This window comes from Sarcophilus harrisii, chromosome 5 (genome assembly GCF_902635505.1).
Source record: "Sarcophilus harrisii chromosome 5, mSarHar1.11, whole genome shotgun sequence".
Taxonomy (NCBI): Eukaryota; Metazoa; Chordata; class Mammalia; order Dasyuromorphia; family Dasyuridae; genus Sarcophilus; species Sarcophilus harrisii.
Genome location: NC_045430.1, coordinates 249,773,290 through 249,790,147, shown reverse-complemented (window position 1 = coordinate 249,790,147; position 16,858 = coordinate 249,773,290). Strand labels below are relative to the sequence as shown.

Sequence of the window (16,858 nt, the reverse complement as noted above, 5' to 3'; positions counted from 1 at the left end):
GAATCTTATGGAATTATTCTTATAAGTAACAGAACTAAAAGAACATCAACTTAGAAACCCCTAATTTACCTGAAAGTTCAGAGAATTTCAATTTTTATATACCACTTTCTATTTCTTTCTTTGCCTGACCCTGAATCTGATATGGATAATGTTATCTACAGGCTGAAGGAAGAATCTTAAGAAAACATGAAGTCCTGACTTGTAAAAATGAATCCTCTTTTGCTATATTAAAAAAGGAATTCAAAATGGGGGGGGGGGAGACATGATTTAAAATTTTCTTTGCAATTGTTAAGACTAAGTAAGATCCTTAATCCAGTTTTGAGAACTTAATATTAAAACCTATTTAGAGCCTGTATATCCCAAGCAAAAAAAGAAAGAAAAAAATTCTTCTGAATATATTCATTTGAACCTAAAGATTATTCAGTATTTTGCTCTGTTTCCTCATCCTTGTTCTTCAGGATCAAAACCAAAAAGCAATTATCCAGGAACATCATGTTTACTTGTCATTGTGTCATTGTTCTTAATAAAAACATAGGGAAGTCCTCCAAGGGCCATTTAGATATCAATAACATCATTCATGGGCCATAAAAATTTATACATTTATAAAATTCAAGCAGTGGGAGATTGTTGTATCTAGCTTTCAGCTCACCATTGCCTGTGGTTGCCTTAGCAAATGATTTCAAGGTCGGGGGTGGGGGGCAAATATTCCCCAGTCCTACAATAATATATATTTATAATTACATATATATCTATCTTAGTTCTTGGAGAAAACATCTAACTTGTTATTTTTTTCAAAGTAAAATTTGCTGCTCTATTAAAAAGTAAAGATTTTACATAAAATTTGACACTTGAAACTATTACAAATCTTAAAACTTTTACATTTTATCACATCATATCTTTGTCCTATCCCCCTTTTAGGATGCATAGATAGATAGATATAAATATATAGATCTATGTGAGTATGTGATAGGACAAAGATGATGTGATAAAAATGTAAAAGTTTTCAGTTTCTTAAAATTTCAAGTTGTGGATGATGTCATGGGGCAGTTTGGTGGCACAGTCCATAGAATGCTGGGACTGGAGTCATGAAGACTCCTCCTCCTGAGTTCAAATCTGGCCTCAGAACTTATTAACTGTGTCACCCTAACCAAGTCACTTAACCCCATTTGCCTCAGTTTCCTCATCTGTAACCTGACCTGGAGAAGGGAATGACAAATCGATTCTTGCCAAGAAAATCCCAAATGAGTTCACAAAAAGTTGGATACAACTGAACAATAAACAATAAACGAAATCAATAACACTTTCCCCATCATGTTTTGGGTTCTGACATTAGTGTTTATCTTCCTGGTATACAATTACTGTACTTTGTTGTTGTTGTTCCTTCAGTTAGAGTTGTCCCACTTGATTTTCTGGGGACAGAGCTAAGATGGATAATTTTCCTCTCAAAACTTCCTAACAGTGAGAGTCGTCCAAAATGGGCCTGGGAAGCTCTGGCAGGAGATTCATTCTTTCTCAGTGCATAACTCCCAGCATAGCTGGCCAAAATCCTGGACGTGGAATCTCATGACCTAGATTTAAATCTTAAACATGTAAAGCAGGTTGGCTGGAAAATAAAGCAATGGAAGTATTTTGACATGAGTCTAGAAAGATAGATTGGAGCTAGATTGTTAAGGGCTTTAAATGTAAAATAGGGAAATTTGTAACTTATTCCAGAAGAAATAGGATCGTTAGAGACTTCGTGAAGAAGCATGCCATAATTAGATCTGTGCTTTAGGACTTGCACTTGGCAGCTGTGTGGGGGGAAAAGTTGGAGAAGGGATAGACTGGAGACAGGGAGACCATTTAGAAAGAGGTGAGGAGGGTGGTTGCTTTGAGAATCAAGAAGATGGTACAACTGAAAAATATTTTGTGGGGCTAGAATTGATAAAATTTGGCAATTGGTTGGGTATGAGTACACAATAGACTGAGGAGTCAAGGATGGCTCTGGGGTAGTAATTTTGAGTGATTGGAAGCATTGTGATACCTTCAACAGAAAAATAAAAGTGCAAAAGAGGGAAGGGTTTTGGGGGAAAAGATAATGCCTTCTGTTTTTGACATTTTCAGTTTGAAGACCTTATGGGACACTCAATATAAATATCTAGCAGGCAGTGGGTTATGAAGACTAAACTCAGAAAAGACACACACATTATGTGTATATTTATACTATTATGTTATATGATATAATATACTATATTATAGTATAGTATCTAATATATAATATATTATGAAACATACAAGCGCTTTGCATTATACTAGTATATTAAATATTATTTGTATAAATACACACACAAATAAAAGTTGTATGTCTATGGAGGCATCTGTATAGAGTTTAGTTTCCTTATTTTTCAACAGAAATAATACTTATGCTATTTATTTCATAGGACTTGTGTGAGAATTGAATGATATAATGAATAGAAACTGTTTTATAAATCTGAAAGAGAAATATATATATGTGAACTATTATAATTTAATAAGGTTTAACAACTCAGATGTAAAACAAAAAGTTGAAAAACATGGGTAAAGAGTAAGACATCAGAAGGGTCAAAAGCTTATAGAATTTAGAAGCTTCACATGTATATGTAATGAACATTTTTTTAAAAGAAGGGAATCACTACTATTGAAGACCAAGAAACCTCACAAAAATGAAATTTGAACAAATAGGAAATAATTTGTCATGGCTGTCAGAGGAATTTTTGAATAAGCACTCTGTATTTAGTCAGACCACTAATTTGTTAGTTCAAAGATAAAAATCAATATCAAAATGGAAGATAGAATAAAAGAGAAGAAAATATAGCTAAGAATTAAGTCAACTTCAAAAAGCATTTTAAACAAGGTGTTGATGTTTTAAAAAAATGGATACAAAAGGACAGATATTGGCCCAGACTGATACTATCTCTCAATAAAGTTTATACTTTGTAACTCAACTGTTTTGTCTAGTCAAAAAGACTAGACAAAAAATCCTAGGAACCACAATCACTTGGTTTAATTGCCAAGCAGAGAGAAATGGCTTTCAAGACAACACTGGTTTAAAGGCTTTTGTAAGATCTTAAATTATTAACTATCACCTCATAAAACAATAAGAAACAGTAAGAAGAGACAAGGGAAGAATGAATCCACAAATGGTGAAAAATCAATCTAACCAGAGTCATCCTAAAGGATTTTTAAGATGAAACTTGGAGGACAAAAAGTAGATGAAAAATGAAAAACATCTGTAAAAAATTTCATACAATGTCTTTTCACCATAAATTCTAGGAGAGCCATCATCTTTGTAGTCCAACACTTCAGACCCAACTATACACACACACACACACACACACACACACACACACAAGAGATCAAAGTACCCAAGAGTGAAATATACTTAAACAAACAGAAAAACCGCATCTGTATTATTAAATAAATACAATCAAGAGAATGTTAACAACTACCAGCTCATCTGTTCCTTTTCTATCTCCATAAAAATTTTGATTAATCAATATATCATTTGGAGAGGATCTGACCTGAAGGAAAAATAGAATATGAGTACTTCAAACATACTTCACTCCTCTATCCAACTCCAAGGAGCACATCCAACTGCTTCCTTGATCATCAGGCAGGACCAGAGACAGAGACTGGTAATCAAATTATATTAGCATTGCTACTCCCAAGGTAATGACAATCTTCTATCCTAAGGGTCCATTCAGTATGCTGGAAATTGTTTCGTATATATTTTGTTTGATTTTTAGTACATTTGTTTCCTCTATTGGCTTCTTTTCCCCCCTCCCCCTTCCCGCCTATAGAATTTAAATTATTGAAAGCATGAAGTGTTTACTTTTTCCTTTGTGCAGTGCCTAGCACAGTGTTAGGCACATGACAGTCGCTTAATGAATGCTGGTTGAATTGAATTGACAGACATAGCAGATGATTAGTGAGTTGGCCTAGAATTAGAAGGAAGGAGAGCAAACTAGATAATATTGTGGAAATTACATAATACTTTTTAATGTAAATGTTAATGTCACCCCAAATGTGACACTGAAACAAAGTCCTACCTTTTAAAAAGAGTATTCTTCCAACAATGTTATCTATAAAAATAACTGACATTTATATAACAATTTAAGGTTTATGAAACAGGTTAATATATTATCTCTATTTTATATTTGACAAAATGGAAAGAAGTTAATTGATTTGCTGGGGATTACTTAGCCAGTGTTTGCCAGGGGACAGTCCAACTCTAGTGCTCTTTCTACTATGTCATGCTCGATCCTTGCAGAGTTAGCTTTGAGTCACTCATAAGGCAGTGGTGCAGCTTAGAGAGGGCATGGATTGGTAGCATTGCATTTATCGTTTTTCAATAATATCCAACTCTTTGTGACATCTTTCGGGGTTTTGGGGAAAGATACTAAAGTGTTTGTAATTTCCTTCTCCAAGAGTAGTTTGGAACTATGCTCAAAAAGTTATCAAGCTGTGCATACCCTTTGATCCAGCAGTGTTAGTACTGGGATTATATCCCAAAGAGATTATAAAGAAGGGAAAGGGACCTGTATGTGCACGAATGTTTGTGGCAGCCCTTTTTGTAGTGGCTAGAAACTGGAAACTGAGTGGATGTCCATCAGTTGGAGAATGGCTGAATAAATTGTGGTATATGAAAATTATGGAATATTACTGTTCTGTAAGAAATGACCAACAGGATGATTTCAGAAGGGCCTGGAGGGACTTACACGAACTGATGCTGAGTGAAATGAGCAGGACCAGGAGATCATTATATACTTCAACAACAATACTAGATGATGACCAGTTCTGATGGATCAGGCCATCCTCAGCAACGAGATCAACCAAATCATTTCTAATGGAGCAGTAATGAACTGAACTAGCTATACTCAGAAAAAGAACTCTGGGAGATGACTAAAAACCATTACATTGAATTCCCAATCCCTATATTTATGCACACCTGCATTTTTGATTTCCTTCACAAGCTAATTGTACAATAATTCAGAGTCTGATTCTTTTTGTACAGCAAAATAATGTTTTGGTCATGTATACTTATTATGTATCTAAGTTATATTTTAATATATTTAACATCTACTGGTCATCCTGCCATTTAGGGGAGGGGGTGGGGGGGGGTAAGAGGTGAAAAATTGGAACAAGAGGTTTGGCAATTGTTAATGCTGTAAAGTTACCCATGTATATATCCTGTAAATAAAAGGCTATTAAATAAATTAAAAAAAAAATTTCCTTCTCCAACTCATTTTATAGATGAGGAAACTGAGGTAAATGGGTTAAATGACTTGCTCAGAGTCACTAAGCTGGCAAATGCGCGAGATCAGATTTGAAGTCTCCATGACTCTAGGCCTGGCACTCTGGTCACTGCGCCAGCCAGTTGCCACAGCAGTACATCAACTGATAACTGCACCAGAGAAGTAAAAAAAAAAAAAAAAAAAAAAAAAAAAAAAAAAAAAAGGATATTAGAGAAACATATCACTGAAAAAGATGGTCATGGGGTCAGAGCAAGAGATAGCTAAAGGGAATCCTATTTGTTCCATCAGTATTCATGCAGCATTAGGAGTAGAGAAAGGTTCCAGCATGTAGCAGAGCGGAGCTTCTTGAGAGGATTTATGGTACAATAAATAGGATCAGAAGCTATCCCTGTCTTCAAGGAATTTATGAATTATGATAGTTGGTTACATATGACATGTACTATACATAGTTGACTGTAAACATATATGTGTATATGTACATATGCATACACCTATACATATATATGTAAGTACATATTAGAGATTTACACAAAATAATTACCCAAAGACAAGTAATACATGAAATCAAGGGAAACTTTATTTAGCCTACGCTGAATATAGTTTAAAATGTAGTCGAATTGTACAGCTGTCCTTTTGTTGGTGATTGCTGATCTGGTGCCTCCCTCAAATGACATTCAGTGTTATTTTGGAGATGGAAAAGGCAATAGAAGCGTTTGCGAAATGTTTCATCTAGAAATCCATAGACTACAGGATTAATGCAGCAGTGAGTGTTAGCAATAATTTTGGTTACTTGGATTGCTCTGTCCAGGTGATACCTGTTCTCACAATCATTCAGGTTCAAGTGCTCTTGAAAAGTCTTAAGGAAAAGCACTAAATTGTAAGGTGTCCACAACCCCATAAAAACAAGTGTCATGAGAAAAATAAGTTTAAGAAGTCCGTACTTCTTCTCCTTGTATCTTGATGTTTTTTTAATTCTCCAATAGCAAAAGATAGCAACAAACAGTGGGGTGAGAAGTCCCAAAATGTTCATCTTTAAAGTCAGGAAATATTTCCAGAATTTTTCATCCCCTAGAGGATAATAAGGCCGAACAAAGTGGCAGATATAATCTCTGTCTTCTGTTTGAACTTGGGAAAATGCAAATTCTGGTAAAGCAGCTAGTATAGCTAGTCCCCATGCGCTTGCAATGATGACATAGGTTGTCTTCTTGGCAGCTAAGTGAAATCTTCCCACGTGGACAATTGCCAGGTATCTGTGTATAATCAAAAGTACCAAGAAACATATGTACCCATAGTAGCCTACTAAGTAGAATCCAGAAATCATTTTACACATTGTATCTCCCAGGTCCCAGCTGTGTCTTGCAGTGTGAATCCAGAAAGGGAGTGTGATCAAGAAAAGAAAATTAGAGACAGCTGTGTTCAGGAAAAAGATGTCCACCAACTCTTTGAGTCCTTTGTATTTGACCAAGATTAGCATAAGGAGTGCATTGCCTACCATACCAAGTATAAATACCAAGGAATAAAATGGGGGCAGAACTTGTGCTGCAAAGACTTTATCATCATATTTATGACACTTTTCTATCATGTCATCACTGAAGTCATCTTCTATTAAAACATCATAGGTTGGAAAAGTGTCATTGTCCATCTTGGACTGTCTTCTGAAGGATCTTTTTCCTCTTACTCTGAATAAAAGAAAAAAAAACACAAGAATAATAAATATAACTATACTTCCCCATTACAGAGTTTGTGTTTCATAGTGGGCAAACCATTGGCTTTAGTTAGAAGGCCTGTGGTGGCCTCCTGTCTCCAGCACTTACTAGGCAAGTCATTTAAATATTCTACATTTCTTGCTGAGAAAAGTACTCTTCCATTTACTGTATATAATGACTAGCAATTAGGTAGGATTCAAAATTTGTTACCTCATCTATAAAAATGAGGGTGATAATTCTTCTACCATCTACTTCCCCCCCCCCATATAATGTTAACCAGAGTAGTCTTAGCTCTCACATGACTAGTCATTTTGTTGATGTATGGAATAAAAATCTCTTAGAATGTGTCCATACTTTACCAAAACAAAGAATCCAGTTAAACAATCATTTAGCTAGGTGTTTATTTCTTTTCAAGATGTGATGGGAAATTTAAAAAGTATATAAATATCCTCTGAGGAGCTCACAATCATTTGGGAAGTGAGGGTGGGGAAGAGAGAGGGGAGGAATAGAACAAAACATGTACGTACAAAATAATTACCAAATAATAGATGATATTCCAATATAAAATGCTAAAGAACCAAGTATCATAACACAATTAAAGATAACATTCACTTTTAAAAGAGAAATAAATACAGATAGTATCTAATACTTTTTTAAAAGTATGTATTTTTCACCAACTGAAAGTTTCTTGTGCAAGACTTTTATCTTGGATCAAAGAAAATATAGGTAAGCAACAGTATATATATTATGTATATATATTAGGTAAAAGAAGATGTCTTACCAGAGATCTTCTGATGTGAAATTCAGTTGTTTTCTGATCGACCAAAAGAGCAACGTGGATGAACAATACATTTGCCAAATAATGAAGCTTCTGTCATTTTTAGCTCCAGTCCTGAGCTCTGAAGAACAGGAAGAAGCTCATTTCTCTCTTAGTTTTTACCCATGGGTCAGCCTTTGTAACTTCCTGAAATAAGTAAACTGGAAGCTCCTCCAATTAGATCTTCAAAAAGCTCCTGTTAAAATAAAGGAAGCTGTTGTTTTTCTTTTTTCTTTTTCTTCCCCACCCCCAGTCTACCTCTGGTTTTCCCGCCTGCCACTTCTCCTGACTACTCAAGATAAGCATATTAGTTGGCTACTCTGCAGAATAGTTGTAACTTCTCATGGCTCATTTCTATTTTAGAATGAGTCTTACATCATTCTACTCCTTATCCCAGAATAACATCCTTTCTATCTCTACCCTTGAAATCCTACCCATCTTTTAAATTCTTCCCCAAATACTTTCTGTTCCTTGAAACTTTCTCAGATCTCCCCATCCCACTCCACTTACAGACCAGAAATGATTTCTCCATCTTCTGAACTTTCTTGGCACTATGCCTATTACTGAGAGTCTGCCTCTAGTCTACTTTTCCAAACATTTCACAGTAGAGTGTAGGAAATAAAAGTCTGGAGCCAGAGTATAAAATAAAAAATGTGTATAATATAACTCTTTCAATAGTTATCTGTTGTTGATCTATCGTGGAAACAAGTGAATATAAATTTCATTTTTCAAATATCCAGATAAACTATTGATTAAGAAACAGGCAGGAACTAGAGCTTTTGTTCCTATTTAATAAAAAGTTGGTGAAGACTTAGGTGATAAGAAACCTAATGAATAGGGAGAAATACTTTTGAAAGGGCTTTACAATAAAGTGAGATTACAACAGAGGATGATTACACCATCAATTGTTTCTTCCTGTTTTACCATAAGGTGAGAAGAGATATGGGAGCAGCTAAGTGGTACAGTTATTTTTTTTTTTAGATGGAGTGCCAAGTCTGGAGTCAGGAAGACTCATCTTACTCAGTTCAAATCTGGCCTCAGATACTTAGTAGCTTTGTGACTCTGGGCAAATCACCTGCCTCAGTTTCCTCATGTGTAAAATGAGATGGAGAGAAAATTTCTGCCAAGAAAACCCTAAATGAATCACAAAGCGTGGATCATGACTGGACAACAACCACCACCACAACAAGAGGAGATACAAGGGTGCCATAGGAAACCCTCAAAGGTCATCCTAGTTCATCAAAAATTCCATTAAAGCAAATTTAGGGTCTCCTTTTCAGTAGCTTATTAGCTCTATTGACCTACAAAGAATGAACAAACTGAAGATAATGAAGAAATTTGTACTAAGGAGAAGGAACAAGCATTCTGTTTCATACTCTGGGTCATTCATATACTGAGTGGAAAAGTAGCCAAACTCACCTGTGCTTTTTAATTTCTTTTGCTGAACACACATGATTCAATTCATGTACATTATCTCCTCCTACAATGTGATGACTACATTCTAGTCCCCTTCAAACATATTACTTTACAGCCCGCTTGGGCCTATTTGCCATTATCATAACTCATCATTACATACATCTCCTGCCTTTTTGCTTTCCAAAACCCACCCCATATACTTCCCTTAAGGGTCAGCTTCAAGATGCTGTTTCATTTAAGGCTCAACTTGCCTTTCCTGATCCTTTCTGATTACTACTTTGTCCATCCTGAGATTAACTTTCATTTATATACTTGTCTATATTTTGTATCTCTGTCTCCTTTGAGAGCAGAGATTATTTTTCAATTAGTCTTTGTCCCTTAGTATTGAAGATCAGTCTTTCCTGTAGTAAGTACTTAGTAAATGTTTGTTGAACTTAATTTAATAATGCACTTATTACACTCTGTTAATAATAGATGGAAAACTCCTTGACAATAAGGAATTATATACTTAGTTGCCTTCATATACCTCTCAGCAGGTGCTCAAATACAAGTTAAATGAATTTGAGTACTATTCTTAGACATAATTACTTAAAAATGGTTGTTGCATGTTAGATAACATTGTGTCAAAGTGGGTAGGGAGCTGGCCCTTGAGTCAGGAAAATCTGTTTCAAGTACCTTCTCTGACTGGACTTGATGTATGATCCCTTTGACAACTCTCTAAGCCTGTTGGTTGCATAGAATAGTTGTTGATCTGTTTAGGTAGAGGAAATTCTGTAAACCAATGAAATCATGAATATAAACAAACAAAAAAGAAGGAACAAAGAAAAGCCTCTACTCTCAAAGATCTTACATTTCTTACAAATAGCTTCTCACCCACAATTTATATTGTCTTGCTCTAACCAAAAAACTTTAAATCTTTCCCTCAAACCATTGGGCAGTCTGGTCTGTATTGGAAGCTTTCAGGGGCCACAGTGGCAAGGGAGAGTACTATAACAATCAGAGTATACTGAAGGCAGTGTTGCCTAATGGAAAGAGGATTGGGCTGGAAATTGGTATTGGAGCTGATGCTGGCTTTGTCATTTAGCATGTGATCTTGGGCAGGTTACAGCTCTGAATCTCATTACCTTCATCTGTTGTATGAGGAAGACAGTCCATCTTTCCATGTTTAAAATCTTAGGATATTTCTTATGATAGTCCTTTCCTCATACTCTATGATCTAGCCACAGTGGCCTACTTGTTATTCCTAAACATGGCATCCTATCTCCCATCTCCTTGTCTCTTCAGTTGCTTTTCTTCATGTCCAGAATTCTCTCCCTCCCAAAATGAGTCTTAGAATCCTTGTCTTCCCTTAAGACTCAAGTGCCATCTCCTTCAAAAGACATATTCTGGTCCTCCTAGCTACTAAGACAACCTTGTAAAGTTATCTTATATTTTCTCTATACTTATCATGTATGTTCTGATTCATATATTTTTCTCCCCATTCAACTGTAAGCTTCTTGAGGCAGTGGTGTGTTTCATGTTTAGCCAAGTACCTGACACATAGTAAATTTTTATTAAATGTTTCATAATTTAGTTGATTGATCAGTCAGAGCACAAGAAACAGTAGTAACATTCCTGGTTTTCTAGGTCTGGCCATATTCTCAGAGACACAGTTCTCTCCTTGATTGTGACTTCCATCTCCTCCTAAAGGCTGCTCTCTTAGGAACTCCTAGATGCCAAACTAAAAGATCAGGGGCATCACACCACATAGTCCATGGCAAATCCAGTCCTGTTCCCTTTTAGGAGGCTGCCCTCTTCTGCGGATCCTCATTGCATGATCTTGGGGCCTTCCTGTCATGGTACTACTCTATTGTCTTTCTTATCAAAGGGCTGTCACTTTTTCCTGTTGTCTGTGTGGTGGTTCAAATATTTGTTCATGAAAACTATAAATGAGAACACCAATTCTCTTTTAAGTGGGCCTATGAGTTTAAAAGTTCTTTCAAAATACTTCTATGAGCCGAGAATCTGCACATCAAAGGACACAGAGCCTAAGCCATATCAAGCTTTTCCTCTACAAAAATCCCTAACCAGTGGTGGGGAGTCCATTAGTTTGTTTGTTTTTTTTGAAGACCTCTAGTGACCAGAAATCTGCTTCTCCCACGGTCACCCATTTCACTTTGGCTTGTTTTTGTTGTTAAGACCTTTGGCCTGGCCTTTCTGTAACTTCTATCCGTTGCTTTAACTTCAGTACTTTGGGACCAAACAAACAGACGCAGTGTGGTTCATTTGAAAAATGCCTCCAGAATTCTTTGTTTGTCAACCATTTCCTCTGTAAATTTGGTTATTCACATGATTTCTCTGGACTTTTCTCATCAGAAAAAAAATGAAGTTAGACTAGATGATATCTGAAGTCCCTTCAATATATGTTGTCTTGTTTTTAATCCACATTACAATCTTTCAAGTTGTTTATTGTTGTGGAGTTGCTTCAGTTACCACTAACCCTTTGTGATCCCATTTGGGGTTTTCTTGCCAAAAATATAGGAATGATTTTTTTCATTTCTTTCTCCAACTCACTTTGCAGATGAGGAAATTGAGACATATAGGGGTAAGTGACTTGCCCAGAGTCACACAGGTAGGAAGTGTCTGAAGCCAGATTTGAACGGAGGCTTCCTATCTCCAAGCCTAATGCTCTATCCACTGAGCCATCCAGCTGCCCCAAGCCCTTTAAATATTTGAGGTCAATCCTCATATTTCTCTCGAAGTCTTCTCTTCATGTAAAACATCCCCATTTGCTTAAAAGAATCCTCTTGTGGCATGGGTTTAAGACCTTTTACCATCCTATTCACCCTTACCTAAATTTTGATAATGTCCAGAACCGAAATCCAAATTTTAGATGAATTCTAAACAGGACAGAATATATTGAGACTTAAGTCTGTAATTTATACCTGTTTTAATGCAGTTTCTGACTCATTGGGTTTGTGGTCTGCTAAATCTCCAAGATCTTTTTCTCAGTAATTATCTCTATTTCCTCAACTTTGCTTATGTGAAATTGAATTTTTGAATCCAAGAAATCCTTCCTCCTAGCTCAAGATGACTATCAGTTGACAGAGTCCATTTATATAGATTATAGAAGAGCATTCTTGTCAGAGTCCCAATATGGCAGTAACTACAGCTTTCTTTTCATGGAGATACCTCAAATGTTCATGAGACACCTCCTAAGCTTGCTAAAAGCTTCTCAGAGAAAATTACCTTTTTTTAAAAAATCTGAGGATTTTTCTACTTTACAGCAGCCTCCTAATCTACTTTCTATTACCAAAAATACTTAAACCAGACAAATTCAAGATTAAATTTTAAATGTCACAAATGTTATTTCACATTAGCTGAGACTGACCTTTAAAGGAATGTTAGTGGTGTTATTATTGGTTTTGGTAGAGATGAAATTGCTGTGACTTGTGTTGTTGGAGGGCCAACCACCAGTCCAAAAATAGCTGCCTTTGGCTGTGACCCCTCACCTAAGCAGTAAAACAGTAATACCAAGTCACGCAGTTTTACCTGGATAATGTAAATCCAAATCCATTGAATTCACTAAGGTGCCAGCCACTATGTCTGGCATTAGAATTCAGAAACAAAAATAAAAGTGCCTGTCCTTGAGGAGCTTATATTCTAATAGAAGTTGAGGGGCATGTGTACAGGCAAGAGAGTACAAAATAGATAGTAGATAAAAGACTTTTGGAGGAAAGTATACTAGCAACTGAGGATCTGTAGGGAGTAGTACTTAAACTGAATTTTGAAAGAAGCTAAAGATTCTAAGAGATAGAAGTAAGGAGAAAGGACATTCCAAGGATGGGGAACTACACAAAGATACAAAGAGAGGATATTAGGTACAGTTCTAGTACCAGTATTTACAAAATGGCAGGGGAAGAAGGGACTGAGATGTTTCTCTGTTTCTGGTAGAAATGCTGTCCTAGAGAATTTCCAGTATACCTCAAGAGGGATAAACCAGAGTCTCAGATCAATTACCCTTATAAATAGGTAGCTGGGGAAAAATTAGATAAACTGATGGAAACTGAAGTAAGTCAGATGCTCTATTTCATAACTATTTAGCCATCCCTTACCCCTCTGTGGAGCCTTAGTTTCACATTTCCAGCAGCTTATTAGAACATATCTGGTTATCTTATAGATCTTTTTTATTCAAAAAAAGAATGCATTATCTTTTCCCACAAATCCTCCCCTCCACCTAATTTCCATATTATTTTCACAAATTCCATCATCCTTCTAATGATCCAGGCTGACCAACTAGGATGACATTCTTGACTTTCCACTTTTTCACCTTACCTCCATATCCAATCTGTTGCCAAGACCTGTTGAATTTGCCTACACAATATCTCTCTTCTCCTTTCCATTCTCTCCTTTGATACTACTGCCATCTGTGTACAAGCCCTTATTACCTTATGGATAGACTATTGAAATAGTCTCTTAGTTTCTTTCTCTGCCTAAAGTCTCTTTTCACTTCAGGCCATCTTCCAAACTCATCTATCAAAGTGATCTGACTTGTTACCATAAGGATCAAATATAAAATCTTCTGTTTAAAAACCAGTGCACCTAAAATTATAAGAGAATCAGGTAATTAGGGAGAAACCACATTTCTCTGGTAAAAGTTCTCATTTCTAAGGTAGAGAGGAAAATGAATGAAAACTTTGTACACTTGAGCCACTCAAGTGAGAGTCAAAGGATATGGACAAATACTTTTCAGAAGAAATTCAAGCTGTCAATAGCTTTATGGGAAAGTAACTCAAATGACTAATAAGGAGAAGGATAGAAATGAAAACACTTCTGAGGTCCTATTTCTCCCCAATCATTTTGACAAAATGGACAAAGAAAGAAAGACAAATGCTTCAGGGGCTGTGGGAAAACAGGTGCATGAATGAATGCACTGTTGGGGCTGTGAACTGGTTTTGGAAGTAATTGTAATCTACTCATTACAGTACCCATATATACAAAAATATTTATAGCAATTTTTTGTGGTAATAAAAAAATGACATCTTGAGAATTATCTGGCAATTGGTGGATGGCTAAACAAATAATGGAATGTGAATGTGAATGTGAATCACTATTATAAGAAATGGTAAATGGGAATGGTTTCAGAGAAACCTGGAAAGACCTGTCTAACATGCAAAATGAAGTGAGCAGAACCAGGAGAGCAATTTATATGATAATAATAATACAGTAAAAGCAAATGTTTTCCCTCTTCACTTTTGCCTTTTGGCTAAACTAGTTTCATTCGAGTCTCAGCTAAAATTTTCTGTTCTTCGAAAACTTTTTCCTGCTCTACCTTAATGCTAATGCCTCCCTTCTGAGATATTTTATCTTTTATATATCGTGTTTGTCCCTAGTTTTTTATATGTTGCCCCTCCCCATTATTAGATTGCCATCTTCTTGAAGGCAGGGGTTATTTAGGGTTTTCTTTATATTTTCAGTGTTTAATATTGTGCCTGGCACATAACAAGAGGTTAATAAATACTTGTTGACATGACTTGAATAGAGAAAACAAAAAATAGCACAAACAATTATGAAAAGAAGGTTAATAATCCTGTGTAATGATAATAACCAAGTTTGGTACAAAAGGAAGGATAAGAAAATACACTACTCTCTCTTTTTGTAGAGCTGAGGGGGTAGTATGAGGGTGGAACAATGTTTACGCTATCAGAAGCAGTCAATGGTAGTTTTCCTGAACTTCTTTCCCATCCCCTTTTTTACTCTCTGTTACAAGGGATAACATTCTGGGTAAAGGAATCAGGAAGGATATATGCAGAAATAGCACTGGAGATTTAGAACTGGAGGAACCTTACAGCTTCTCATTTTACAGATGAGGAAACTGAGAAATGGGGAGGTTGTGACTCATCCAAAGGTATACAGGTAGTCAGTGTCAGGATTTGAATCTGCTTCTCTGACTCCAGAAGCACTGAAAACCACTATAAAACCATCAGAACCACTATAAAATATAGGTAATGTAAAAGCAAAAGCTATCTATAGCTATTGGAAAAAAACAAATCAGATATGCAACCAAGGTGGTATCTAAATTTATATATCGTTACCTTTTGGAAAAGTAACATCCTACTCTGGAGTGGATGTCGAGCACAGTCTCATTTCCCAAGGTATTCTTAGTGCTGGAGACAGAAATTCCCCAAGAACTTACACCCCCTCCCCTCCATCAGCCACCTTCCCAGTAGCACCTCAGAGAAGGATTTCACCACCCTGATGATCCCCTGAACCCCTTTCCCACCTGCTGAAGCTTGACTTAGGTCAGTCAGTTCCTTTCTTCAGAGCTGAACTGTTCCTTTCCGGAGGCGACAGGGGTTGTAGCCAATTTGAACTTCACCAGCAAAAGCGACTACTCTCCACCCCAGAACCTTTCCTTTATATATTGTTTACTAGGAAATTCCACCACTGCATAACAGAATGGTGATGAAATCCGGCCCCAGGCTGAGTGGCTCCAGCTCTGCTGGCATCCCCTGCTCACCAGCCCAACAGTCACAGGCTCTTTTTGGCAGCTACGTGGCATGTGTGTCTGTTTTCTTAATGGGGGAAATGGAAACTCAGAGTGAAACTGAAATCAATGCAAAGCAGGCTGTTAAAAAAGACAGTCACAAAAAAATTATTCTCATGGCTCATGTCAGCTGATACAATTGTTGGCTTTCTGTTTGAATAGAGGAAAGGCATCTGGAAACCGAAAGGAGTCACCTCACCAAATTCCGTCATCATTAGGTGTGTCTGGAATATTTCATACAATTCAGAGTACTATATTTTTAAAATAGATTTTTATTGAGGTCTTTTGTTTTGACATCACCTAAATTTCTTGCAGTATCTCATCCCCCAATTCTGGATATTACTTTTTTTTTTTCTGAGGCAATTGGGATTAAGGGACTTGCCCAGGGTCACACAGCTAGGAAGTGTTAAGTGTCTGAGACCAGATTTGAACTCAGGTTCTCCTGATTTTAGGGCTGGTGCTCCAATGGATATTATATTTTAAGAGAAATATTGGTAAATTGGAATGACCCTTAGAGTCAGGAATGGAGTCAGTAAGGGCATGAAAAGCATCCCATGAGAGACAATTGAAGGATTTGTGATCTTTGGTTTAGAAACATTTGAAATTGAAAGGGAGCAGAATAGTGGTCTTCAAATATTTGAAAAGCTAGAATAGGAAAGAGTCAATTTATCTGCTGTAGGGGAAAGAACTAGGAGAAGTGGGTAGAAGATATAAGGAGGCAAACTTCAGTTTAATGGAAGAAATATCTTTCCAACAATGAGAGCTGTCAACAGTGAAATGGTATACCTTGTGAAGAATTAAACTGTGTCCAAAGATTGAGTGGGCTGACTTGTAAAGTAGTGAGTTTTGTCACTGGCAATATTAAGCAGTGACTATAAATGACCTTATATCAGAAATACTATAAAATGGATTCATACATTTCAAAGGCAAGTTGAATTAGATGATCCTTAGGTTGTCAGCCAATGTAAGAATTCATAATCCCTCAGTGAGAGTTATCAATAAGTATTTATTAAGCAGACATATGCCAGTTCATATTTTGTTATTATGTAGCATTTCCTTATAACTATTGGATGAAACAGATAGTATAAGTAAAATTTTTTCAAATATTTTATTTTTTCCC

At 36.2% G+C, this 16,858-nt stretch overlaps 1 protein-coding gene across 1 annotated transcript; it reads right to left on the bottom strand.

The window, feature by feature from the left end:
• Positions 1–5,828: 5,828 nt before the first annotated feature.
• Positions 5,829–15,818, bottom strand: LOC100917100 (C-C chemokine receptor-like 2). The gene is made up of 3 exons (XM_003771992.3): positions 15,475–15,818; positions 7,761–7,992; positions 5,829–6,952 (listed from the first exon to the last, which is right to left on the bottom strand). Exon 3 carries the CDS (start codon positions 6,913–6,915, stop codon positions 5,875–5,877), a length of 1,041 nt encoding a protein of 346 aa, XP_003772040.1. The 5' UTR covers positions 6,916–6,952; positions 7,761–7,992; positions 15,475–15,818; the 3' UTR covers positions 5,829–5,874.
• Positions 15,819–16,858: the final 1,040 nt, after the last annotated feature.